A 26108-nucleotide genomic window follows, 5' to 3' on the forward strand; every position below is an offset into this window, starting at 1 on the left:
TAAGCGCTGTCGAGGTCACACAGCAGGAATATTGGGAGGATTCACACAGGCCCCCCTGTTGAGGGCAGTGTGTCTGGTGCCTCCCCCTCTCCTGACATCAGCGCTGACGTCAAAAGAGGATCGTTTTACTGAAAAGGCAACAGACGGAAAACAGTGGATTCCCCAGGGGAAGGTGCTGGCCTCACCATGCGCCCAGGGCACGTCCCCAAACCCGCATTCCCAACCCCCACGGGCGCCGGGGCCCACCAGAGGGGCTGCTCCCAGGTGGGCGTCCCAGCCCGGCCCTGGGTCCAGACCACTCCTGCGCCTCTGCCCGGGCCCCCACCTGGCCACAGGTGGCCTTGCCGAAGGGGTAGTGCGGGAAACTCCCTCCCTCCCACGTCCTCTCCCAAGGTCTCGGCCCTACACGCCCTGCTTCAATTCCGAGTCAGTTCGAAACTGAGTAGTCGCGCGGCCTGGGGAGCACGCTTCACCGCTCGGCTCTCGGTTTCCCAGCCTGTAGCTCGGAGATCGGGGTCTCTTGGGGTTGGGAGGGATTAGTCAGCGAAGGCGCGCGCCGGCGCCCGTGCGGCGGCGACCTGGGGGATGGAGGGGCGTCCCAGCCCCCGCCCCTCCTCCCTTCGCCCCGTCGGGTCTCGCGCCCCCTCCTCCCTGCTCCAGCCCCGGGCCCCGCCCCTCGCCAGCTCCCTCCCCAGCCGCGCACTCAGGCCTCTGTCACCTCTCGGTGGGCGGGCCCGGGGGCGCGGTGGGGGGGTGGGGGCGGCCCCAGCCCGCTCGGCACAGCCATTGGCCGGAGTAGGTGAGGCCGGGCAGCCTCCTCCCCGCGGCGGGGCGGGCCCGGGAGGGGATGAATGAAGCCGGAGTGGGCGCTGAGCGGCAGCCAGAGCTTGGTTCGCAGCGCGGCGGCTGGGCCCTCTGGACGGTGAGTGCTCGCGGCAGCGTGGGCCGCGGAGGGTCAGGGCACCTTCGTGGGCGCGCCGCCCAGGTGCGCCGGGCCCAGACCTGCTGATGTCAGGAGCGCGGCAGGTGCCCTCAGACGTTGGGCGGGGACCAGGGGATCGGGGAGGCCGCGCGGGGCGGGACTCGGGGCGCCGGCAGTGCGCCCCAAGCCCCTCCGCGGCCGGGAGGGCGGGACCGAGCGCGGACCCGCACCCCACAGCCCGCCTGCCTCCAGGGAATCGGCTGCACAATGCGCCCCCTCTAGCTGCCGGCTCCCCAGGCGGGGAGCTTCCGAGGAGGCGGGCCGAGGGGGAGGGGATGGATGGTGGTTGGGGTCAGGCGGGGATGGAGGGAGCGGCCAGGGCTAGTGGCCGGGGCAGGTGGCCGGGCGCGCACGCGGGCGCAGGCCACGAGAGTCGCACCAGGGACAGATGAGCCTCCCGGAGCTGCAGGCTTGCGGCGGGGCCCCCACCTGCGGCGGGTGCCGCTGCCGCTGAGTCAAGGAGGAAATCGTCTTGAACAGAAGTTTCTCGCGGGCGGCAGGGCTTTGTTCGCGCCAGCCGCGCTCCAGACACCTCGGGGAGGGGAGCGCGGGCGGAGTCGGCCCCGCGGGCCGAGCTACTGGGTGGGCGCGAGGGACTGGTCCCAGCCTGGGCGATACGGGCCACGCCCCTGTCCCCGCCCCGCTACGCGAGGTCCCCGCGTCCGGCGCAGAGCCGGCACTGGAAGACCGGGCGCCCCTGGGTGCAGGCCGAGGCTGAGGGAGGATGGAAACGAGGGGCCCACCCTCCGCACCCAGTGGGCACGCTTGGCTCCGGACGGGAAAACCTAGGCAGATGCTGAGATTTCCAACCCGGAGGAGCAAGCCTGGGCGGTGTGGAATCCGGTGGAGAGAAGCCCATCAGGCAGTGGGGTCCAGGCCCCATCCCCCATGTGGGTGCCTGGAGGCTCCTGCTGCCAAGGTCAGACTTGGTGATGGGGCCTGTTTCTGTCTGGAGCCGCTAGGAGCTGCAGTAGTTTTCCACAGTGAAGGAACCAGCTTCCTAGTGGCCGCTTTTCGCGGTGCTTTGGGGAACTTGGGTTTCCTCTGTCTAATCAGAAACGGGCTCCAGGGAGCTGGTGGGGCGGTGAACCGTGAGCATGGTGGTGCTGTGAGGTTTTCTCTGTGCAGCCTGGGGCAGATGGACTTCAGAGGAGAGAAAGCACTTGGTTTTAGCCGGGTTGGAGGGTGAATCTAACACCGGCAAGTAATCATAATGACCTCAGGCGTCTTTATTGGTCACTTAGAATGTGCAGGCCCTGTGCTGCGTGCTTTGAACATCAGCTCATTGAATCCTTACCACCACCCACGAGGGAGCTACTATCGCTCCCATTCCACAGATGAGTAAACTGAGGCACTTGTCCAAAGTCACACAGGCAGAACATGGTGGAGAGGTTTGAATCACATTTGTGTGAGTCCAGACGTTTTACAGCTCTGTTCCTGGGGGAGAAGGAAGCCCAGGAGGGCCGGTCCTGACACAGGGCAGGGTGTCTTTTGCTGTCCACCACAAGATGGGCGGCACCTAAGGGGACAAGAGCATTTGGCCAGGATAGTCCAGGCCTGTGGGATGCAGGGAGGACGCCTCTGGGCCTCCACAGCCCAGCTTTCCCACGTGCTGCTGGAGGGAGGGAAGGCAGAGGCCTCTTGGTTGGACCCCCGCACCCCTGACTGCCCTGAATCAGGACCCGTGCTGCTGGGCAGGGCTGGCAGATATTGCCTGGAAATTCTTCACGTGGCTGCTTCCCTCCCGGGTGGCTATGACCTAATCCTGGTTCCTTGGGTGTAGTCCCTGCAGCAGGTGCTGGGCAGATCCCAACCACGCCCTTCCCCGCAGCCGTGGTGAGGTGGCTGGGAGCCTGGAGGTCAGGATGAGGGCCGTGTGAACGAGGATGAGGGCCGCGTGAATGAGGTCTTGGGGCTGGCATCTAGTCCTGTTTGAGTGCCCGATTCCGAGCACCTCGACTTGGAGAGCCAGCAGGTAGTGGGACAGAGCCTGGTACTCTCGGTCTGGATGGAGCTGTGCCAGTGCAGAGGGCCCGGCAGGGGACCCGGAGGACTCGCCCTGGCCACACTCCCGCTTCCTCCGTTGTCTCTGCCAACTGGGGAGTGGACAGAGACCACGCCGATATTCCCTCCCGAGCCTCCCGTCCTCGGGCATGGCAAAGAGCCCACTGCCCGCTTATGGGGGGACATATGCAATAATCCTCAGGACTCTTGGCCGCTTTTGTTCCTGGACATTCAGCTGCTGTGTGGCCTCGGTGTGGTCGTGGTGGGCATGGGCGTCCACATCAGGGCAGGACCCCCGTCTTCACCATGGCAGGTAATCGGACAGGCCTGCCGGGATCCTGCCCCAGCAGCGGGAGGGGGGCCCCAGCTCAGGCCTCAGGTGACCAGGGCTAGCCAGGCCCTGCCGCGGGGGACGGGGACCAGCCTGAGTGCCGCCCGCGGGGCCCGGGCTGTGTCTCCTGCGGCTGCTCGTGGGGACTCTTCCTGCCGCTGCCCCGGCTCAGCCTTCAGCCCGCTGTCCTCAGACATCCCTGTTGCCCTTGGCCACGGCGCAGCCCCCTTCCCGCAGCATTACCCAGAATTAGCCTCTTGGACCACATTTCCAGGGGTGGGGAGGTGCATTCACAAACCACATGTCCCTTACGAGAGCTGCTCACTCACGGTGCGGCCGGTGCGGCCACTGAGGTCCAAGCACCAGGCAGGCTGGGTCCGCTTATCTGGGTTCAGAGTCGCGGGCTCCCAGGCTGGGGGTTTGCAGCAGGCCCTCTCCGCCCACACTGCCGGGCACCACACAAGCACCCTAACCACGGGGGCCGCCTTTCCTCCGTGGCTTTTTTATCCAGCAAGCCTTGGGAGTACCGGAGGCATTGCCCCTCCACCCAAAACACAGAAGGCTCAGGATCGCTGGGCTGAGGGCAACGCCCCCTTCCCACCCCAGCTTGCTCGGGGCCCTGCCTCTCGGCAGGTGCCGTGGGCCTGGTACTTGGACCCAAGGGCCTAAGCGGCCACCTGGGAGTGGCAGAGTCCAGCCTGCGCCAGGGCAGGCCCCTCATGTGGACGGAACCTTCCCCGGCACCCCCAAACCCGTGAGGGCCTCTGCAGGTCTGCTCACCCCACGCTCCCACACGCCGGGCTCGGGCCGTGGAGGCAGGGTGGAAGTAGGGACACCCACGCTGAGACAGCAGGACACTCCCTGAGGGACGGGTCTTTCCTGGTCTCCCTCAGACAGTCCTGCATTGTGGCCTCCATGCAAAGCAGCCAGCTTCCTGCCCACTCACCTGTGTGTGGCCATCAGGTATGCAAATTAGGGTGCGCCAGCCCTGCGGTGGCCGCCCAGGTCCTGCCACCCGGTGCTTGCTCCATAAATAGCTTTGAGTCTCATCTTCAGGAATTGAAGACCCCCTCCACTCACCCATTCGGAGGACGAGAGAGCAGGTTGAGTTTGGGAGGCGAGGGAGAGAGCTGCCTGCAGGGTCCCAGGGGTCGTGGGGTACTGAAGGTGCAGGGATGGGAGGCGGGGAGGCAGGAGCACGGCCGAGGGGGCCGTGTGACTGTGGCTGGCGGCCTCGGGGCGGTCAGGTCGAGGCATCTGCTGGCTGGAGCGCGAGGCAGAGGAGAAATGAAGCCTGTGGCTCTTCCCTGGCTGCCAAGCTCCCAGCGTGGCCAGGACAGAGCCCGGGAGCACCCCTGGCGTGGGGACGGGCCCCACCTGGCTCACCCTCAGCCTCAGGCCCCCCTGGGGCATTTGCTCCAGCTGCAGCCAGACTGTCCCACGGGAACCCAGGCCGAGGAGGCCCAGGGGCCCAGGGGCCGCCACCTGAGGCTTAATATGTTACTCTGGGTAATCCTGCGCCCTTCCCACCTGCTACGCTTTGCGGACAGCCTTCAACTAGGAGAGAAGTAAATGGCTGCATCAGACCCGAGGAAAGAAGCAGGCAGAGCCAAGCATGTGAATATGAAAACCATCTCAGTCCTTGACTGACACCAGGATCTCAGTTCTCACAGATGGAGCTACGGTGAGCCACCCAAGTGGGGGCCACTGACCTCCTACAGTACAGCTGTCAGGGGGGCTCGTGAGGCTGCGAGGAGGAGGGGGAGGCAAAGTGGGGGAGAGGGCCTGGAGTTCCTCGGCACAGACACCTCTGGGCTCAGCTGATGGGCCAGGCCAGCTTGGGAGTCGGAAGAAACCTGTGGTTTCCTGCTAAGATCGCCGTGCACACACACAAAAGTACGCTCACACGTGTGCACACGCGTACACACCCTCACTCGCCCAGCTGAAGCCCCAGGTGCAGAGCTGCTGGCCTGAGGCCCCCGGGTACACATTATTCTCCCTGCCGATCAGCCTGCCTAATCCCGCAGGCTCTGACTCGCCCCAGGGGACAGGGAAGGAAGGCCTCTGGCAGTGGGGCATACTCCCACGGTCCCCTCCACCTGCAGCTGGCCTGCTGCCGCCTGGCCAGGGACAGGCCGGGAGGGTGGGACAAGATTCCCCCTTGAGAGGGGGCTCCCTGGGGAGAGCTGCGCGCCTCCTGCGTAGCCGAGGAGGACAGCCTCTTCTCTGTACAAGGAGGGGGTTCTCCAAGGCCAGGAGAGCTGTCAAAGGCTTCATCAGAGCTGTTCCCGGCCTCAGACGTCTTTCCATGAGAGTGAAGGCAGCAGAACAGCAGGGAGGGCCTGCCTGAGGGTTGAGCGGGTGCTCCAGGGCCTCCAGCCCCCTGCTGCCCCAGTTTGGGGGTCACATGGCTGGAGCACCCCGGAGACTTTGTCCTAGGGCAGCGGTCCAGCACAGGGCCGGGGGGGAGGGTGCCCGGCTCGGGGGTGAAAGTTACATCCCTAACGTGGGTGCGCCCGTGGTGGGGGATTTCACGGGTCTGCCGTGCGCAGGAGGGGGCTCAGCTGAGCCAGGCCCATGGGACGGGTGTCGATGTGATGGTGGCAGCGTCCTGTCAGATGCCCTGCCCTGCAGCCCGGCTCCTGGGCCTTTGTTGGCTCCAAGCTGTGTGTGTCTTGCTGCCACCGGCTCTCGGCAGCTTGTGCTGTTTGGATTTGCAGCTGGGACAGTTTGCTGCTGGCTCGGGACAGCCTTGGGTGTGGCGGCTGTGAGCTCCTGTGGACAGGACGGTGTCTCGCGGTCCCCAAACCCGCCGCCCAGCACAGGCCTCGCACAAGCAGGTGTCGGCACAGGACTACCTGCTGCATGAGTCAGGGGTCTCCGGAGAAACCCAGCCAATAGCAGATAGGTCGCTATAAAAAGAGACTAATTATAGGAACTCAGCCCACGTGACTTTGTAAGATACGTGGTCGGCAAGCTGCAGACCCAGCAGAGATGAAGTCGTGGTTGGCGTCTGAAATTCAGCAGCCTCAAGACCCAGAAAGAGCCATGATGTTTCCGTGTGAGTGAAGGCAGGGAAAAGCCGTGTCCCAGTTCAAAGGCAGCCCTGCAGGGCAATTCAGGGAAGGATCAGCCTTTCCGTTCTATTCAGTCCTTCAACTGATTGGATGAGGCCCACGGGCTCTAAATATACCGATTCAAATGCTAATTGAGGGCTTCCCTGGTGGCGCAGTGGTTAAGAATCCGCCTGCCAGTGCAGGGGACACTGGTTTGAGCCCTGGTCTGGGAAGATCCCACATGCCGCGGAGCAACTAAGCCCGTGCTCCACAACTACTGAGCCTGCGCTCTAGAGCCCGTGAGCCACAACTACTGAGCCCACGTGCCACAACTACTGAAGCCTGTGCGCCTAGAGCCCGTGCTCCGCAACGAGAGAAGCCACAGCAATGAGAAGCCTGCGCACCGTAACCAAGAGTAGCCCCCGCTCACAACTAGAGAAAATCCCGCACGCAGCAACGAAGACCCAACGCAGACAAAAATAAATAAATAAAATTAATTTTTTTTAAAAATGCTAATTGATTCCAGAAATGCCCTCACAGCTGCACCTGGAATGTTTACCCAATGTCTGGGCACCCTGGGACCCACCAAACTGACAGGTAGAATCTACAATCATTCTGTTCTTGGCTCTGAGATCATGGACCGGGCTCCAGGCTCTGAGATCATGGACCGGTCTCCAGACTCTGAGGCATGGGCTCCGCGGAGGGGAGGGAGGAGAGGCCGGCATTTAGGTGGCGTCGGGGTCTCTCAGGTGAGGATACCTGTGCACTGGACCTGGGATGCTGGTGGGAGCTGGCCCGTCCTTCCTGTGGTGCAGTCTCCACCCAGCTTGGCTGCAGTCACCAGGGCCCCGCTCAACCATCAGCCAAGCCTGAGAATTCAGGTCCCGGAAGAGGCGCCACACCTTGGATCAGGCCTCAGCAGCAGGTGGGAAGCAGATACACTTTTTTGCTAAAACAATTTCCAAGCGGAGAGAAACCGTAGGCCACGTGCACACACTCACAGTGCCCAGAAGAGGAATCAGTGGGGAGGCCTGACTTCCTCCCCAAGCCCAGCTGTGGTGTCCACTCCTTGGGGGAGCCAGCTGGCCTCTAAGTGGTGCTGCCACTGGACTCTGCAGCCCCTGTCACCCTCCCACCAGCTTGACCACAGGGACCTGAGACAGAGAAACAAAAGGCAACGGCCTCGGGGCCACCAGCCTGGCCTTAATGGGGGTTGGCCACCTGCAGGGAGTCACCAGCCGTGAAGTCACCTTCTCCTGGCTGAGCCCCGCGGGGGGTCAACTCTGGCCATCTCACAAGCATGTCCAGGAAAGAAATCACCCTGAGTGGCCTGGGTCGCACCCCCAGGCCCCAGCAGCGTTGTCGTGAGGGCGCTGATGAGCGGGAGGCCGAGACGGAGCAGCTGGCCGTGCCCACACAGTCCACAGCTGAGTCTGCGTCCTGGGCTCAACCACGCCGGCTGAGAGGCCCTCGTGCTGGAGCTGGCGGCTCCTGCAGGCCCGTTTATGCAGCAGACCTTTGCCGTGAGATTCAGCCCTCGAGCTGCACACACAGCAAAGCGTCCTTTAAGTCTGGGGCAGGCGTCAACATGACCGTCTGTGTCCATTTCTGGAGCTGTCTCCTGACACCGTGCACGCCCAGCATGTGTCGCCCGGACACAGCCGCGTGAGATCTGGGTACGAACTCAGGAATCTCCCCCTGAAGACCCGAGAACGTGGGACCGTCCTCGTGGCTGTGAGATTCCAGGTGTCACACAGCCCCAGACCCAGGATCCGGCGCTGCCTGCCGACGGAGGGGACATTCCAGACACGCTGGCTCCACGTCGCAGGTGTTTCTGTCTGCCCTCCCGGCCCCTGCACCTCACACCTCAGCGCCTGCGTCATGGGAGGGCCCGGCCTGCTTTCTGATCAAGACGCTGCTGATAAGGGTGAACGCCTTCAGGGGGAGCAGAGTCTGGGCTTAGTCAGAGATTGGGCAGACGCCGTCATCGCGCTGCCTCGAAGGGGGGCAGGGGCGCGCGGTCTGCACTCAGGCTGCTGGGTCCTGGCCACCACAGCCGCTCTTGACGGACCCGGGGAGGAGACCCCGGGGCTGCCCACCCGAGTGACGCCGTTTACTTCTCATCCCGTGCGGGTGGTGACCACCGCCGGTCGCCTGGCTGGCGTCTAAAATGGGATTTTCAGTCTGTGACTCAACAAGCAAGCGATGTGCATGATTGCAGGTTGACTTTACGTGTTTATGTCAGAGATCAGAGCTCTTAGCTCAGGGAGACTTTACGCTGACGTGGAGCTGTCTGGGCCACACACCACTGGCATTGGAGTCTTGTTAAGGGCTTTATTTTCAAATAGAAAGGACTCTGTTTCTTCATGACCGTTCCTAGTCGCAATAGCTCCGCGATCTGGCCGCCTCCTGAGCCCTGCTGGGGGCCCGATCCTTCCCGTTCCGGCCCCTGCATTCCTCCTTGCGGGGGATCGGCGGGACGGTTGAACAAGCTCAGAGCTGGGGGGAGGCGGTTCTGCAGGTCCCTCCTAGGAAGGCCCACCCACCAATAATAATTTCCCAGCCCAGTGCTGACCGTCCACCCCCACAGGCCTCCGGACCGACCTCTCAGAGCAGCCGCTGCCCCTTGGCTCGCTTGGACGCCTTCCCTTCGGGTCCATCCCAGCTGGGAAGGGGTCCAGGGCCCTGCTGGTTATGTGCGTGCGTTCATGTGTTTCCGTGTGGAAGGTGTGTGCACAGATGGGTGTGTGTGTGTGTGCACATTGTGGAGGAATGCACCCCCACAGCACAAACACGCAGCCGCCTCTGGGCAAGGCCGAGCTTTTTCCGCGTTTCTGTTTCGGGAGCCCGTCTGAGCCGCGGGGCTGGTGGGAAGCAGCGCTGTGCCGTCTCGGGGCTCACGCTTGTCACCGTCTACGCTGTTCCACGGCGGCCCGGGAGCAGGTGCGTGGCTTTCTGTCCCTCCAGGAGGCTTGGCGATCCTTCACGCGGCGGGAACTTTGCTCCTTCCGTGGGCACCCTCCTAGCCCGCGTGACCGAGCCTGGCGTGCCAGGGTGCACGGAGGAGGTGGTGACTCTGTAGGTACAGCCCTGGGTGTGGTCGCGGGCCCTGGGGAGTGACTCCTGCCCACACTCGGCCTCGAGATCTGGCTGCTGATCACCTGGCAGTGCCAGTTTCCAGAGCAAAGAGCTGGCCCCGTGCGTCAATGCCACACAGTTGGTCGTGGTTCTTTGAATAAGACATTGGCGAGGACAGCCAACGCACTCGTGGGCTCTGAAGCTGGGCCACATGGTCTCGTCCTAACCGGCCCTGGTTGGCTGTGTGGCCTTGGGGAAACTGCTGACTCCTCTGGGCCCACTTCCCTTTCCTGTAAGATGGGCTGTGCATGGAGCTCAGACTCCGCCGGGAAGTGGGATGCTGCAGTGTCTTACGGCATTTGCGCCCACGGCCTGGCCCCAGGGAAGGCCGGAGAGGAGGCGGGGCTGAGGCTACAATTAGATAAGACCGCACGGCTGAGGAGCAGGCAGAGGTCTGGCCGAAAGACCTGGCGCCCCAGCCTCAACGCACAGAGTGCGAGGGGACCGGGAGAGGCGGTGCTCCCAGACCCCCCAACGCAAAACTGCCTCCCAGACCCGGGTGTGGTCCCACCACGGCCCACTCCCCTCACCCTGGACTGCTTCCCAGTTTGCAAGGTTAACACAAGATAAAGCCAATCTTTTGTTTAAAAACAGGCCTAACCTGGCGGTCCAGTGGTTAGGACTCCGAGCTCCTTTGCAGGGGGCACAGGTTCGATCCTTGGTCGGGAACTAAGATCCCGCATGCCGCGTGGCGCGGCCGAAAAACAAAAAACAAGACAAAACAAAACAAGCAAACAAACGAAAACCAGCCCTCAGAAGCCAAAAACCTGCCGTCGCAAGGGCTGAAGGCTCTGTCTGTGGCCAGGATGGCTGGAAAGTCCTCTTTGCTCTCTGCCAGCAGGGCCCGTGCCCGGCGCAGCTCCCCCAGAGGCACTCCCGATGTTCCCGCCCCGCCCCGCCGCCCAGGAGACTCGGTGGTACCGCCCTCTGCACTCACCGCTGGGCTCACGTCCTGTTCTGAGTGTCTGTGAGACTCCACCTCCCTCCAGGCCTGCGGTCTCCTGAAAGCCGGGCCTCCTCGGGGGCTGCGTGAGTGTCCTGTAACGAAGGACCACAAACTGGGGGCTTAAGAGAACAGAACTCTATTCCCCGCCCAGTTCTGGAGGCCAAGAGTCTGAAGTCAGGGTGGGGGCAGGGCTGCCCTCCCTCTGGAGGCTCCGGGGGAGGGTCCTTCCCGCCCCTTCCAGCTTCCCCCAGGCGTCCTCGGCTTGTGGCCTCGTCACTGTAGTTTCTGCTTCCGCCATCGCGTGGCTTCTCTAATAAGGACACTGTTGCTGGATCTGGGGCCTCCCCAAGCCAGGAGGACCTCATCTCAAATCACCGATCACATCTGCAAAGACACTTTTTCCAAATAAGGTCATGCTCAGGGTCGGGAGGATGTATCTTTTCGGGCCGGGGGTGGGGAACCATCATCCTGCCCCTCCGCGTCCCCAGCTCGGGGCCCAGCAGAGTGGGGCTCTGTGACTAGCTGTCTGAAGGACTCGGTCCACCAAGTCTAACCTGAGACACGTCTGGGGGCAACGTCAGCCCTCTGGGCAGCGGCCTCTCCCGACATCACTGACACCGTGCGCAGCGGGGGGTCTGAGGCCGCCTCGGGGCCCTGAGTGGCCGACAGCGGGTTCTCCCTGTGTGCCTGTCTGGGTCCAGAGTCCTTCCTTTAAAGGACAGTAGTCGTAGTGGACCAGGCCCCCTCCCCCCGTGATCTCATTTTACCTGTCACCTCCTTAGAGGCCCCCCCCTCCAAATCACTCACATTCCAGGGAGCTGGGGCTTAGGGTTCCAGCATATCTTCTTTTGGGGACACAGTTCAGCCCGTAGCGAGAGGTAACCCGATGGAAGTGTGTTGAGTTCGGCAGAAGACCCTCGCACAGGGGCCCAGGGGCTGTGGGTACAACCAAGATCAGGTGTTTCCTATCACAGCGACTGTACCTGTGCTGGCCGTTTACTTCTGTTGGGAAAATCAGCATTTTTCCTCTTAAGATGCAGAGTGGTTGTCGCCGCCTGGGGGGTCCAGAAGGATCTGTTTACCTGGCAATAGGTCGCGCCTTTTCTCAAAGCTTGGGGGTGTTGGGGGTGTGTGGGAGCCCCGGGAACCTCGAGATGCAGCCATTTCTCAGCCCCGACTGAGCTCCTTTTGGTCCGTGGGCTGGGAGTCAAAGTGAGGGCCCAGAGAGGGCAACGGGAACAGGCAGGGCTGGGAATTTGCAGAAAGGTGGAGTGCTGGCACAGTGGCCCTTGAACCTGTCTGCGGGGCTGCGACCTGCAGCGGTTTCAGCATCTCGAGAGACCAGCCACGGGCGAGGCCCAGCGCCAGCCGACCCTCCCACCCGGTGCCGTCCCGGGGGCCCGGGTGGGCCTGCCTGTACCCCCTTCCTCATTTCCCACACTCTCCACATGCTGGGCTGAGTTGGATTTCCCTTTCATGCTAAAGAGCACAAGGCCGGCAGGGTGTGAGCTCAGGGAAGAATGGAGGCTGGGATTGGAGTTGAGGGCGGGAGCGGTCAGCTGCCCCTGGCGGAGTGCACAGCTCAGGCCGGCGAGCCAAGGCCGTGGGGCAGGTGCGGGTCGGGGTGGTCCAGGGGCTCACATGGCATCTGACTCAGTCCTGCTGTGTCTCAGCTCCACTCTCAGCTCTGTGGCCTCATTCAGGCCGGGGGCTGCCCTGAAGGTGCGGGTCTGGATTCGGGGAGGGGGCTGGTCAGAAAGGCTGCCCTCACCAGGCTGGGTAGCGGACAGGCAGAGCCGTCGGTGGCCCTGGGGACAGGCCGGGGGAGGGTTCTCCTGGAGATGGATTCTTCCCGCAGATCGGACCGCCGCTGGAATTCCGCACCCACTCCCGCTGCCGCCGCTGTCATGCCCTCGGAGATGCCGCAGCACTCGATGGGGGACAAGCACTTCGTCTCGATGCCGCAGCTGGTCTTCCCCGGCCTCCCGTTGGCCACCAACAGCGAGTGTGACTGCACGCCCCCCAGCAGGCGGGCGTCCCTGGGCTCGCCCCTGAGCCAGCCGCTGTGCCAGCCGCTGCCTGAGAAGCGCGGGCCCCGGGCGGCCCGGGAGGTGCGCTACGTGGCCACGGGGCGGCCGGACCAGGCCTGCGGCTGGCGGGCCTTCGCGCCCACGTGCCTGCAGGCCTTCAACACGCCCCGGGGCTTCCTGCTGTTCCTGTGCGCGGCCTCCTTCCTGCAGGGCATGACGGTGAACGGCTTCATCAACACTGTGATCACGTCCATCGAGCGGCGCTACGACCTGCACAGCTACCAGAGCGGCCTCATCGCCAGCTCCTACGACGTGGCCGCCTGCCTCTGCCTCACCTTCGTTAGCTACTTCGGAGGCCACGGCCACAAGCCTCGCTGGCTGGGCTGGGGCGTGCTGCTCATGGGCGCCGGCTCGCTGGTCTTCTCACTGCCCCACTTCACCACCGGCCCCTACGAGGCGCAGGTGGACGAGGCCGTCGGAACATGCCGGGCCAACCGCAGCGCGACCTGCGGGGGCCGCGCCTCTGGCCTGTCCAGCTACCAGCTGGTCTTCATGCTGGGCCAGTTCCTGCACGGCATGGGCGCCACCCCGCTCTACACGCTGGGCGTCACCTACCTGGACGAGAATGTCAAGTCCAGCTACTCGCCTGTCTACATCGGTGAGTGGGGCGGGTGTGATGGTGGTGACGCCAGCCGGCCGTCTGCTCAGAGCCCTGCCCCGTCCAAGCCCCCTACATGCATGTCCCTGTTGGCCACACGTGGCTCCAAATGGCCCCAGGTGCTCCTAGGTGAGGTGACAGGTCAGCACGGGCCTGCGTCTCACCTGACACCGCAGGTGATGGAGGTGGTGCTCGCCGGCCTCAGCCCGATCCCTGGCATGTCCCACGGGGTCTGGAGCGCGCGGACCCTCGTGGTCCTGTGGTTAGGACTCTGCGCTTCCGCTGCAGGGGGCCCAGGTTTGATCCCTGGTCGGGGAACTAAGACCCCGCGAGCTGGGCTCGGATGGTGGCTGGGCTGCAGAGCTGGGTGCTGCCACGCCGCCCCCGGGGGCCGGGCCCGAGCCTCGAGCTGCCCCCGAGACCCTCTCGTTCATCTGGGGTGAGATTTCCGCGTTCCCAGCCTCAGGCCAGCCGCCTCTCCGAGTCCCTCCTGCGAGGTCAGCTCTCCCAGGGAAGGGGTCGGGGTCAGTGGAGAGCCCGCGGCCGACGCCCCGGCCCAGCCAGATTTGCTCGCTGCTCTGCTTCATTACGTCCACCTTGGGCTCTGCTCATCCGAGTCACGTAGCAGTTGCTATTCCAGGGACGGGGGGCATTTGGGACCCGGGTGAGCCTGCAGCGCTGCATGGGTGCCGCCGTCATGCTGCAAAATGAGTCTTAGGATCTTTGCTTTTTCGAGGGGGAAAGAGTCCAAATGGTGTCTATAGGGGCTTTGAGGGAAATATTTAAAAAACACCTTGAAAGGCTGACACCAGCCGATACCAGACACAGTGGAGACTGTGCAACCAAACCCCCAGTTTAAAGGAGTTCATGCCTGGGGGTAGGGGTGGAGGTGCAGAAATGCAAGGGCGCTTGTCTTAGGTGGGCCGGAGGGGTGGCGCAGAGGGTGCAGCAGGTCCCTGACGGCTCTGCTTCCCTTCCAGCCATCTTCTACACCGCGGCCATCCTCGGCCCCGCAGCCGGCTACCTGGTCGGAGGTGCCCTGCTGAATATTTACACCGAAATAGGCCACCGGTGAGTGACCTGGGCCCACAGAGAAGACGCCCACTCTTGGTGCAGGAGGATGATGGCCCAGGTGGGGGAGGTCCAGGCCGACCTTGCTCTGGTGGACCTGGGAGTCTGGGCAGCTTGGAGAGTGTGGCCTGAGGGAGGGGACAGCATGGATGGACGGCCTCCGGAAGCTGGAAGGGACCAGGCCGCAATTGCTCCAATGCCCTTTGCGGAACCAAGAGGGGATTTCCTGCCGCCACCGGGAGGTTCCTTTTTTGGGGGGGGGGGTCTACGCCAAACAATTCTCCAGTGCTCTCCAGACACCAGCTGGGTGTCCCCAGTTCACCTCAATCTGACACTGACTTCCCGGAGTCAGCTCAGACCCCACAGGTGAGCGAGAGCACCCACCCTTCAGACGCCAGCCGCGGTGGTGGCTCCCGGTTACCCACGCTTCTGTCCAACTTGGCTGCAAATCGGAGGGTCCCAGGACCCCTCTTCTAGTAATTTGCTAGAATGACTCACAGAACTCAGGAAAGCACAGCACTGGCTCAGTCACCAGTTTATTTCCCAGAATACAATGCGGGGGCAGCCGGCTGGCCTCTGCCAGCCCCTTGTCTCCTGCCCACCTGGCTGCCCAGCCCAGGGTTCTTTCCCATGTACCTTTGAATTTAAAGGTGCACTTGTGTGCAGATGGGGGTCGCAGGCAAGCCCCCTGAGCTTCACGAGGCCAGGGCACCAGACACCCACCCTCTGCCCTGCCCCTCCTGGGCCCCCAGCCCCTGTGGCCCCGTCGGGAGGCAGGCTCGCAGGCCCCAGAGGAAGGGGTGGACCTGGGCAGGGTCCCCTGGTGCATGCCCACCTCCTGTCCATCCCGATGCCCTCCGTCCACCGCTGGTCCCAGACCGGGGGTGGTGGGGCATCAGGGCGGGGGCCTCAAGCAGAGCCTTTGGTCTCCGCCTCTCACTGACCAGCAAGCAGGAGGTCGCCCAGCATGTGTGCCCTAGACACTGCGAGCACAATGCTGACCCCACGCGTCTCTTCCCGCAGGACGGAGCTGACCACCGAGAGCCCGCTGTGGGTCGGCGCCTGGTGGGTGGGCTTCCTGGGCACTGGAGCTGCCGCCTTCCTCATCGCCGTGCCCATCCTCGGCTACCCGCGGCAGCTGCCAGGTGGGTGCTTCCCGCAGAAGGACACCCATGCCCTGCTCCTCCTCCCCGCCAGGAGCGGTGGGGCCGGGATCGTCATCCTCTGGGCGGGTGCTGCCATCTGGCAGGGCGGCCCGGCCTGTGTGCTGCCTCCACCCCTGCGGCCTCTGCCCGCTGGGGGACCACGGAAGAGGCTTGTTTCAACGGGGGATGGGCACTCCTTTCAATACCTTCCGTCTCCCTCTGGTCCCAGGTTGGGCCCGTGGGCTCTCTCCCACCTCCCCATCCCTGCCACCCGTCACCATGGTGCATCCGTACGGGATGTCTGTCTGGGCGCCCTCGTCCACCGGCTGGTCCCACACCCAGGAGGAGGGGCATAGGGGCCTTTGGTCTCTGCCCCTCACAGATGTTCACATCCTTCCAGGCTCCCAGCGCTACGTGGTCATGAGAGCATCTGAAACACACCAGTTAGACAGCAGCCACAGGGTGACCAGCAACCCTGACTTCGGGAAAACCATCAGAGACCTGCCTCTGTAAGGACCTTGGGGGGCCTCTCGTCTGTGTCTGTGTGTCCTGAAGACCCTTTAGGGTCCTACACATGCTGGGTCTTGACCCTAAGCTAGGAGAGTCCTGTGACCCCTCCAGAGCCACATGGGGAGCCCACAGCCCCTAAACCTCCTTCTGACCCAACAATCTTCGGGGCTTGGCTCCAAAACTTGGGCTAAGAGATTAAGGAGCGGCGGACAGAGCCTCCTGGCTTGGAGGCGCCAAGGGCCGGTTCCGACGGAAGGGCCGGGGCCTCAGCCTCATGGTGCCCACCCCCCAATTCCCGGGCCTGCGGGGACCCAGGGACATGCACGCAGGGACCCGTCTGCGCTCCCGCACGGCAGGCTCTGGGGGCTGTGCCTGACGCCTCATGGTCACGGAGTGAATCCCTGACGCTCGGCGGGTTGCCCCACAGCCAGCTTGTCCACGGTCCCGAGGGAAGCAACTGACCGCTCCCCCCCAAGATCATTCCCCAGGAGTCACCCCTCCACCCCGTTCTCTGACCATTTCATGGGGAGTCACCTGCACGTGCCCACAGGGCTCCAAGGAGGGGACCATCCAGCTCCCCGTCCTCCTCTTGGGCAGCGACCTCTTGTTTATCTTGTACTTGACCTGGTCTTACTTTGCTGTCTTCACACGCTGTTGGGACAAAGAGAGCCTGGGCTGCCGGGGCCTCAGAGGGACAGCGTGGGGCTGGGGCTCCTGGCCGGCCAGCGCCCCTCATCAGGGCATTCCACGGGGGGCTCTCCTGGGCAGGGGGAGGCGGCCCTCGGATGGTCACCTGCCCGAGTCCTCGGCCTCACTGAGCGCCCGCCTGCCCCGCAGCTTCCTGAGCCCACGAATGTCCACGTGGCAGGTGGAGGCTGTTAGTGGCGGGAATGAGCCCCCGCCGTCTGTCTTCAACACGGGGAGGGTGACGTGGGGTCAGGGAACCACCCCCCGGCTACCTGTTGCCAGCTTAGACCCCCCAGAAGAGCCGCCCACCCAGGAGGCTGCCACCAAGGCTGGCAGAGCGGGCCCAGGGCCACGCTGGCCGGGGAGGCGGGATCATCCAGGCAAGGGTGGGCTCGCCCCGTCCAGCCGGGGCAGGGCCACCTGCGCCCTCTGAGCCACACTGGCACCGAGGACGTCAACAGCTTGGTCCCCGGTGGACCCGGGGACGAAGCCCGAGATAAGGAGGTTTATGCCCAGGCTTGGTTCCCCAAACCGGTTGCTGATAGTAAAATAAATACCGGAACATGGGCCCTCTGTCAAGGTCATGACTAGCTCTCTGAGCAAATTCAACATGGGAGTTTCAGCCAAGAAACCTGCAGGCTGAGATTAAGAAATAAGGAAGTTCACATACTTCTGGGGAGAGTCACCTGCTCCTGAGCCCAGGCGAGCATCTCCGAAGCCTGGAACGTCTGGGCAGGACCGGGTAGGGACTGGCCACACCCTGGGCTCCCCCCCAACACACGCGCACGCACACGCACACACACACACACACACACACACACACACTCTCTGGTCCCAGAGAGCCCCACCAGGATGGCATTTCCTCCACATCTTGTTTCCTTCATGGATGTGGGACTTGGGCTGTTGACCAGAAAGAAACCTTTTCAGTCCTTGAGTTTGAAAGTCAGTTTCGAAGGAATTGGGTCCCTGTCTGAAGCAGGATGGGGAAGGAGGCCGCTCTGAGGTTACCCTGAGAAGCCGCAGGGGCGGGGGGCGACTTCATTAGCATCAGTTCCCTCCCAGGGCGCAAAGGCTAACTGGGGCCACCCTGCCTGCTCCTACTTGGCAGAATCCAATTTACTGTTGGCCTGTGTCCTCAAAGCGAAGAACACTGGAGCGTCAAGGTGTCTGTGCTGCTTTGACACGCTCAGGGAGGCGTCGGCATTGACGGCTGGGCCGGGCGGGCGTCTCCCTCCTGGTGGAAGATGACCCGTAGGGTCGGTGGGAGCTGGTTCTCTGGGTGGGAGGCCTTAGCTGCAGACACAGAGAATGTGAGCAAAGGCAGCCGTTGTCGGAGCCGCTGTGATAGGGGTCGGACCACAGTCGTTTGTCACCAGGCTTTGCCTGCTCATGGGTGCCTGAGATGGACCCAGGGCTCCAGGGGAAACTGTCCCTAGCCCACATCACTCACGAGTCCTGGACCTGCCATCCAGTGGCTGAGAGGGGCCAGGCCCGGGAAAGGCAGGCGGGGTGTAGAGCCATGTGCACTGCGTTCGAGGGGGAACTCTTAGGCCAGGTCCAAGGGCCATTTCTCAGGCCCCTGGCATCACTACACCGGCCACTGCCCCCCAGGTGCACACCAAGAGAAGTCGGAGAGCCAGCCAAGCCCACGCAGGGTCTCCTTGGAGGGGCCTCTTGGTCCAAACCCTCAGGGATTTCTGTCCCTCCTTTTCACCAGCTGGCGATTGAGAAGTGGTCCCACCCCTCAGGCCCCGTTCCGCTCTCCTGGGGGCCACCCAGTCCTGGACTTGGTGACAGCCGCCTCCCCCCCAGCCTCCCGCTCCTGGCTCAGGCCCCTCTGCTGGTCCCCCCGGCTGCCCCTGGGGCAGATTCAACAGTGTCACGGTCACTCAGGGTCTCTTTCCCCACTGCAGCCGACCTCTGTGACAGCGGCTTTCACAACAAGCCACAGGCTCCGGATCCTGGCGCCACCTCTCCCCCTGCCCCCGCCCAGCCCCACACCCACTCTCGGTTTCTCTGGAGTAAATTGGGGTGCCCCGGCCCTCCCACACCCCACTCCACCCCCCTCTCAGAACCAGGCTCTTTGTGCTCGGTTGGGAAGGGCCAGGGCTCTGGCCCACTCTGACCCTCTGTCTCTTCTCTCTGGTCTCCATTCCCCTCCCCCATCCAGCTCTATCTGGCTCCTCCTGAAGAACCCCACGTTCATCCTGCTCTGCCTGGCCGGGGCCACAGAGGCCACGCTCATCGCTGGCATGTCCACGTTTGGCCCCAAGTTCCTCGAGTCCCAGTTCAGCCTCAGTGCCTCGGAAGCTGCCACCTTGTTTGGTGAGAACGCTCCCTGAATCTTGTGGTGGTGGGGGTCCTCCATTTTTTCACTGGTTCTCAGAGACTGAGGGGCCTTTGAGAGTCTCTTCTAGAAACCCCCAGGCAGCAAGTGCTCCCCACACGGGGCGCACATCCTGGGCGTGTGGTCCCCCCAGGCAGGGACCCTGGAGCAGGTGTCTGGGCTTTTACACAACAGCTCTAATCACACTTACACAGGCTGCCGCCGCGGTGGGCAGGATGGTCCTTCCTGAGGGCAGTTTGGGAAGTGCTGAACACAGCCTGCTGACCCGTTCTCTCTGCCGCCCCCCTTGCCACCCAGAGCCTGGGCCTTTGCGTCGTCCCTGGCTTGTTGCGGAGAGGGTTTGGGTGGCAGATCCCACCGCACTCCCTCGGGCCTGGCGGTCCCCGTGAGCCAGGCGGTGGGTGTCCTGGGGTCTCCCTGAGGCTGGAGCCCTGGGCCTGCCCGACCGGAGGCGTCTGTGGCCAGAGTGAAGGTCCTCCTCAGACCCCTCCTTCTGGCCCTGTCCACGGGTAGTGCTGGGCTTGGGGGGGGACAGCCACAGCCTCACCGAGAACCTGCCGGGCAGGAGGTGTGTGTGGGTCGATCCTGGCCGGGCGCCTCCCCCGAGGGAGGACGGTGTCAGACTGGGGGTCCCCAGTGACTAGTGCCCCAGACTCCCCTCCTTGCCGGCCTCTTGGCTGTGACCCCACCTGCCAGAGCCCCACCCCCGCCAGCTGCTTCCCTGCCCCACAGCGGCCGACACCCCTCCTGGGTCAGCCGTGTCCTCTGGGTCCCCCCTCTGCCCCCAGAGCCGGTCTCCATCTGGGGAGACGGGCTCACCGCACCCAGGGTCTTTGAGGTCTCCTCCACCCTTGGAGAGCGCCCCTCCCATCGGCACCCCATCCCAGGGCGGGCCTGGAAGCCACCTGCCGATGAAGCCCAACTTCCTACCAAACGGCGGCCACCAGCTTCTCCAAACACCCCCTTGTGGTCAGACTCCGCAGAGGCCGTGTGGGCCAGGGGAGCACGATTGTCCTTGGGTCTCCCCAGTGGGAGGGGCAGGGCCCAGGGACCTCTCCTCTTCCCTCTCCTGCTCCGCCCCTGCACCCCTGGGCCTCTGAGCAGCTGGCCGGGTGGCGTCCCCAGGCTCCGAGGCCCCCTGTGAGCACCGGTCAGGGTCCTCACACTGAGTGCAGAGCCCGGTGCTGCCACGCAGATTGGGGCCGATGGCTGTGGGCCTCTGGCTCCCATCTCTAAAGCGGAGACGAGGCCCAGGGGGTTGCTGGCCCCACCCCCGTGGCCCCGGGACGGCACCGAGCCCCTCCCTCTCCACAGGGTACCTGGTGGTGCCGGCAGGTGGCGGAGGCACGTTCCTGGGGGGCTTCTTTGTGAACAAGTGCAAGCTCCGAGGCTCAGGCATCTTCAAGTTCTGCCTGCTCTGCACCCTGGTCAGCATGCTGGCCTTCTTCGTCTTCTTCATGCACTGCCCCAACGTGCCCATGGCGGGCGTGACCGCCAGCTACAACGGGAGGTAAGGGCCAGGTGGCACCTGGGCGAGGGGAGACCTCTGCACACCTGTTGGGGGCACCAGTGGTCCCTGGGGAGGAGGGGGTGTTGGGCGCTTGGGGCGAGGTCATTGGAGACGGTCATAACAGTAAGGATGGTGTCCTCAGCGGGGACCAATGGCCAGTCACTCACACGCGGCACCTGAGCCCCAGTCCTGTCTGTAAAACGGGACAGTCCCGGCCCCATCTCCTCTCTGCGTGTTGTCTTGGCAAGTGGCCCAGCCTCGGCTCCCGTGCGTCACTGCGTTGGGGACGTGAGGGGAACAGCCCGCTGGGGATGATTTGGGAATAACTGAAGTAGACGCAGCCTAGCGATTGCTGGCCGGGAATTCCCCGCAGAGATGGCAGTGTGAGCGCCGAGGGCAAGGATGCCATCGTACCACTGTCGGGACAGCCGGGTTGGAAACAACCAAACTAGCCAAGAGTTGGTGCTGAGCGGAGGGCTTAGTACCGTGGAGGAGGGAGGAGTCTAGTCCTTGGGCGCCTCCAAGGTAGTGTCGAGAGGGAAAAGGAGGGAGCAGAACGGCGTGCACAGCGTGCTCCACTTGAGCGCAGAGGGGGAGAGTGTGTGTCTGTGCGGGCGCGGACAAATGATCTGTGGGACGTCCGCCCTCCTGCGCTGCAGAGCAGGGCCCGGTGCCGTGGGGCGCCTCGTACCTGGCACTCAAGCAGTTTTTGCATTTCGAGCCCTGTGGACGCACTGCCGACCCAAAACCAAGCCAGGCAGGCAGTGCGCTGCGCAGGGTTGCTTTGCTTCGCTCTGAGCACACCCAGCGATTCTAGGAGCCAAGGCGACGCAGGAAGCCCCGGTCCTCGGTGCAGCAAACCCAGCGAGTTTGGAGACCTGCAGACGTGGGCCCTCAGGGACCAGACCCCACGCTGGCCTGCACCCCACCGTCGCTCTCTCCCCTCTGCAGCCTCCTGCCCGAAGGCCACCTGGGGCTGACAGCTGCCTGCAACGCCGCCTGCGGCTGCCAGCCGGAGCACTACAGCCCCGTGTGTGGCCCCGACGGCCTCATGTACTACTCGCCCTGCCACGCGGGGTGCCCGGAGGCGGCCTCGCCTGGCCCCGGTGGCCAGAAGGTGAGTGTGGGGGGCTGCCGCCCAGGCGGTCGGTGGCGCCCGGACGCTGGGGGGCCCCCGGCCCTTCCTCCTGTAATCAGCGCTCTTGTTGCGCTCCCCAGGTGTACCGAGACTGTAGCTGTGTCCCTCAGAATTTTTCCTCTGGTTTTGGCCATGCTACCGCAGGGAAATGCACTTCAACTTGTCAGAGAAAGCCCCTCCTTCTGGTTTTCATATTCGTTGTAATTATCTTTACCTTCCTCAGCAGCATTCCTGCACTAACGGCAACTTTACGGTAAGCCCCGGCCTGGGTTCACTCTGGCCCAGAACCTTTCCCTTTGCAGCCAAGGCGGAGCTCTGCAGACCCCTGCGGGGTACGTGCCGGGCCCCCGGAAAGCTGTGGCAGGAGAGAGCTAACTGCCTCTGTGAGGTGCTTGCCACCTGGGGATGCGGCCCGGGGCTTGGCCAGGACTCGGCCGCTGGCGTGGGGTGTGACTTGGCCACGCTTCCCGGGCGTTGATGGGCTGGTTTTCCATTGCAGGTGTGTCTGCGACCGGCAGCGATCCTTCGCACTAGGGATCCAGTGGATCGTGGTTAGAACTCTAGGTACTGTGCTGTGTGAGGAAGCCATGCAAAGCTGTGGTGTGCATTCACCGCACAAGGGCACGTGCCAGGCTGGTGTGCCTCCCAGCACGAGGCTGTGCCCACCTCTGGGAAGGGCTCCATTCCCTAACAGTCCGCTAGAGGGACCCATGGCCATGCTTTTGCCCAGAGGCCCCCATTTCCTCATTAACACACAGGCTCCACCAGAGTCGAAGACCGTGGGGACTCTCCCGGCATGGAGGCGAGCCCCCAGAGAAAGGAACATTAAGTCCCCTTTGCACCCGCCGTGAACACCAGTGGCCGAAGTCACGTTCCTTAGAGCCCGCCTGGTCTGGGTCTCTGGACGCCCCCCCGGGGGTGTCCGGGTACTGAGTGTGCCTCTCTCCACAGGGGGCATCCCGGGCCCCATCGCCTTCGGCTGGGTGATCGACAAGGCATGCCTGCTCTGGCAGAACCAGTGCGGCCAGCGGGGCTCCTGCTTCGTGTACCAGAACTCGGCCATGAGCCAGTACCTGCTTATCGCAGGGCTGGCGTACAAGGTGAGCAGGGTGGCCTCGCCCCCAGGTGCGCTGGTGGGGGGAGGGAGTCCCAGAGTCTACTCCAAAGGACCAAGAGTCTTTTCCAACTAGCTCAGGCGTCCGGGCGTGCCACTGGGATCTTCCAACAGCTTAAACCCCCACTGGCCGTCATCCTACAGCCCGGTTTCCAGAAGTGGGATCCTTCCCCATTTCGAGCTGTTGTTGTTGGGGACCGTGATGATGTGATGCCAGTGGCGGGAACAATGGGATAGCAGGCCCAGGTCACAGGGGCTCACTCTCCAGGCCCCCTGCCCTCCAGGGCCCTCACCGTCCCGGCTTGGTGGTTTGCCCCTGGGCTCTGGTCAGCTAAGGCTTTGGAGAAATCAAAACTGCTCCCCCTGCAAGAGCCCGGGCAGGCCTGCTTGCTCTGGGCCGGGTCGCCTGGCTGGGTCCACAAGCAGCGCTTCTCCTTCTCCATCCTTAGTGGGTCTTGAGTTACGTCCTGCTTCTTAGCCTGACCCTCTGCTTTCAAGCTGTTAATGGAAACTTCCTGCTGTATCTCTTGGCGTATGCTACGTGGGGAGAAGCATAGTATTTATATTTTGAGTTTCCCCCCATTGGAGGAAAAGGCACACAACTTCCCAAATAAAATGAAATCCTAGGGCTGGTATATAAGAATGTCTCGGATTTGTTCTTTGGGTGGAGGGTGGACTCGGGAATGTCCCACTGGCAGAGCCTTTTCGGGAGGGGCCTCAGAGACAGAGGATTCTCAGTGACCCTTGCGTTTATCTCCCCGAAGATGAGCTTAAAAATAGCCAAGTGTGAGAAGGCATTTGCGCGGCTCTGGACAAACGGGTCAGTTCAAATAGACGCGCCCCGCGCAGAGAGCCGGCCCTGGCTTTTCTTTCTCCCTGTGTTGTAGGGTCCCTCGGCCAGAGCAGCAGGCTGGACCCCGGGACGGCTGTCTGCCCAGATAGTCCCCCCGCGGCCTCGGCACTGGGGTAGGATCGGCTCCCAGAGCCAGTGCTAATGTTAGCGGGGGTGGGGGCAGCCGGGTGCACCCCCTTGAGTGCTATCCCGCTCGCTCACGGGGCCACAGAGTGGAAACAGCCTCTCGTTCCTGTGGCTTCAGGCCCATCGGCCTGGGCGGTGCTCCAGGAAACCCAGGGTTCACACGCTGAACGCATACACCCGTATACAGAGGCCAGCACGCGTGCCCACACTGTCGTCTTCCAGGCTGCGCGTGATTCCCAGGGGGCTCAAGGTGGCGGCTGCGGTGGAGTGACCGCCTGTGACTTAGGTTCTGGGGCGGCCATGACAAAAGACCCCACACCACGTGGCTCAAACAAATTCACCTTTTCTCGTTCTGGAAGCCAGACGTCCAAAATCAAGGTGTCTGCAGTGCCCGTCCCCCCTGGGGGCTCTGAGGGGGGACTCTGTCCCGTGCCCCTCCCTGCTCCTGGCGGCTCCGCCATCCTTAGGGCCCCTGGGCTTGTAGACTCTTCACCCCGTCTCTGCCTCTGTCATCACGGGGCTGCCCCCTGCGTGTCACCGTGCTGAACCTTCCTCCCCTTTCGCTGTTTGGACATCCGTCACTGGATCTGCAGTCCACCCTAACCCAGAGTGAGCTCTAGATCCCTAATTTAATTACATCTACAAAGACCCTATTTCCAAATCAAGGTCCCATTCACAGGTTCCGGGGGTCAGGACTTGGACACATCTTTTGGGGGGACCCTGTTCAGCCCACGACAAGCACCTCCACTTCATCCAGTGCCTCTGTATTTAGGTCAAATCATACTTTTCATTCCCCCCTAACAATATTGGGGTCCAGGCTAGGGACTGGCTATGCAGAACGGATGGATCCTCTGGCCAGAGCAGGGTTGGCTCCCCAGGACCTTGTGAGAAACCCGGGGCTGGGCGGGGGGCTCAGAGTGGGAGTGCCCAGGGCCTCTGGGCAGGTGGCTCAGGAGAGGTCCAGTGGCTCCCTTCTCCCCAGGTCCTGGGCTTCATCTTCTTCACCACTGCCTGCTTCCTGTACAAGCCCCTGTCGGGGTCTTCAGACGGCCTGGAGGCTTCTCTGCCCAGCCAGTCCTCAGCCTCCGACAACCCCACGGACCTTCAGGAAGCCCCCTCAGCCCTCCAGATCCAGAGCGACATCTGACGGCCCACCCACCTGCCCAGGGGCACGGGCCTGCCACGGCATGTCCCAGGAACACTGTCTAATTTCTCCCCGGAAAGGGTGACCCCTCCCCAATTGATACCCAGCACTGAGGACCCTGCAAAAATCTGCCACTGGGTCTGGGGGGACTGAGCCTCAAAGGCACCGAGGAGAAAGAATGCAAGACGTCCGAATGGACACCCCTGCCCCAGCCCCCCAGACCTCGCCAGAGGGAGTGGGGTGACCAGCTCTTGGCTCGGAAGGAGTGGCCCATTTCCCGGCCGGATGCAGGGCTGCCTCCCTCTGGTCCGCTCACACTCTGGCCCTCTCCCACGGACTTAGCCAAATAGCATCCCCTGGGGCCTCAGGATCCCTCGGAAACACCAACAGCGGTGCTTCTGAAGCAACCTGTGCGATTCCTACGTAACTCTGTCAGTAGTTACGAGAAGTGCGAAACCACCTGTGGACTTCGGGGAGACACTTCCGGCATCCCTTCATCTCTCCTTTGAACGGCGGATGTTTGGAGCGGTGGCCGCCCGGCGGTTTACTCTCTTCTCTCTGGAGACGTTAAGGCTGGTGATGCTGGCGCTGTTGGAGCTGCTCCACGGAAGGGACAAAGCACCCGCCCCCGCAGGCGAGCTGGCGCTGGCGGTGCTTCTGCGCGGGTCCACCCCATCCTGCGCGCGGCCTGGCCCTGACTTCCTGTGTTCCTCCTGATGCAGAGGAGGCCGGTGGGCTGCCGTCCCCGGGGCATATCCACGTGGACCCCTCTCCTGCGTGTGTTCTAATCCTGCTGTCACCTCCTTTCCTTGGGGCTGCACAGCCCTGCAGCAGGACGGCAGCAACTTGCATAAGGAAACACTTATTTATAGAATTTGTTTTTTACCTGATGGTGTGCTAAGCACTTGTGAATTCTACCCGGAGGGCGTCGGGACTGGCGTGGAACGTTTATTGTTGGTGTCCTCAGTTAAAACTGTGGGTATGTAAATATATTTTAATATTTAAAGCATATGTTCCTACCCCGTGTGTTTTATTTCTACAAATCTGCAAAGTTCGGCAGTTTTGCAAGTCCTCCGAGTGGGCTTTTGTGAGTTTGTTTCGCCGTGGGCTGCCCGGGGTGAGCACTCGCTTGGCTGGCTTCCCCCGGTGGGCGACCCCCCACCCCTCGAAATGACCCCTCCGCAGTTGTGACCCAAGAGTCTCCTCCCTTCAGGGCCCAGCGCCCAGGTTGGTGGGGGTGGGGGGCTGGGTCCTCAGCCAGTGTCCCACTTCCCGCCACTGTCGTGGAGCTCTGGGATTCGGTCAGGGTGGCCGGCGC

General features: G+C 63.2%; 2 protein-coding genes across 6 annotated transcripts; both read left to right on the plus strand.

The window, feature by feature from the left end:
* Nucleotides 1-804: 804 nt before the first annotated feature.
* On the plus strand, nt 805-25799 carry SLCO4A1 (solute carrier organic anion transporter family member 4A1). Of its 5 annotated transcripts, none has more exons than XM_057529653.1 (13): nt 805-922; nt 12316-13145; nt 14126-14216; nt 15240-15361; nt 15762-15870; nt 18729-18883; nt 20220-20415; nt 21367-21532; nt 21634-21806; nt 22053-22117; nt 22505-22653; nt 23555-23633; nt 24629-25799. In XM_057529653.1, the coding sequence occupies exons 1-13, from the start codon at nt 852-854 to the stop codon at nt 24853-24855; spliced, it is 2433 nt and encodes an 810-aa protein (XP_057385636.1). In that variant the 5' UTR covers nt 805-851; the 3' UTR covers nt 24856-25799. The 5 variants fall into 5 exon arrangements, with proteins under 5 accessions (XP_057385636.1, XP_057385639.1, XP_057385638.1 ...); XM_057529654.1 differs by lacking the exon at nt 805-922 and adding an exon at nt 1294-1901; XM_057529656.1 differs by lacking the exon at nt 23555-23633.
* LOC130704916 (uncharacterized) lies at nt 1921-5818 on the plus strand. Its single transcript, XM_057529658.1, has 2 exons — nt 1921-4335; nt 5272-5818. Exon 1 carries the CDS (start codon nt 2991-2993, stop codon nt 3984-3986), a length of 996 nt encoding a protein of 331 aa, XP_057385641.1. The 5' UTR covers nt 1921-2990; the 3' UTR covers nt 3987-4335; nt 5272-5818.
* Nucleotides 25800-26108: the final 309 nt, after the last annotated feature.

Source organism: Balaenoptera acutorostrata, chromosome 15 (genome assembly GCF_949987535.1).
Source record: "Balaenoptera acutorostrata chromosome 15, mBalAcu1.1, whole genome shotgun sequence".
Lineage (NCBI taxonomy): Eukaryota > Metazoa > Chordata > Mammalia > Artiodactyla > Balaenopteridae > Balaenoptera > Balaenoptera acutorostrata.

Bases quoted from the DNA above. Each gene is read 5' to 3' on its own strand.
- SLCO4A1 (XM_057529653.1), top strand. From the start codon at position 852: ATGAAGCCGGAGTGGGCGCTGAGCGGCAGCCAGAGCTTGGTTCGCAGC. The intron at 15,362-15,761 runs GTGGGTGCTTCC...ACATCCTTCCAG, and splicing joins CTACCCGCGGCAGCTGCCAG to GCTCCCAGCGCTACGTGGTC. The intron at 22,654-23,554 runs GTGAGCAGGGTG...CCTGTGTTGTAG, and splicing joins TCGCAGGGCTGGCGTACAAG to GGTCCCTCGGCCAGAGCAGC.
- LOC130704916 (XM_057529658.1), top strand. From the start codon at position 2,991: ATGGAGCTGTGCCAGTGCAGAGGGCCCGGCAGGGGACCCGGAGGACTC.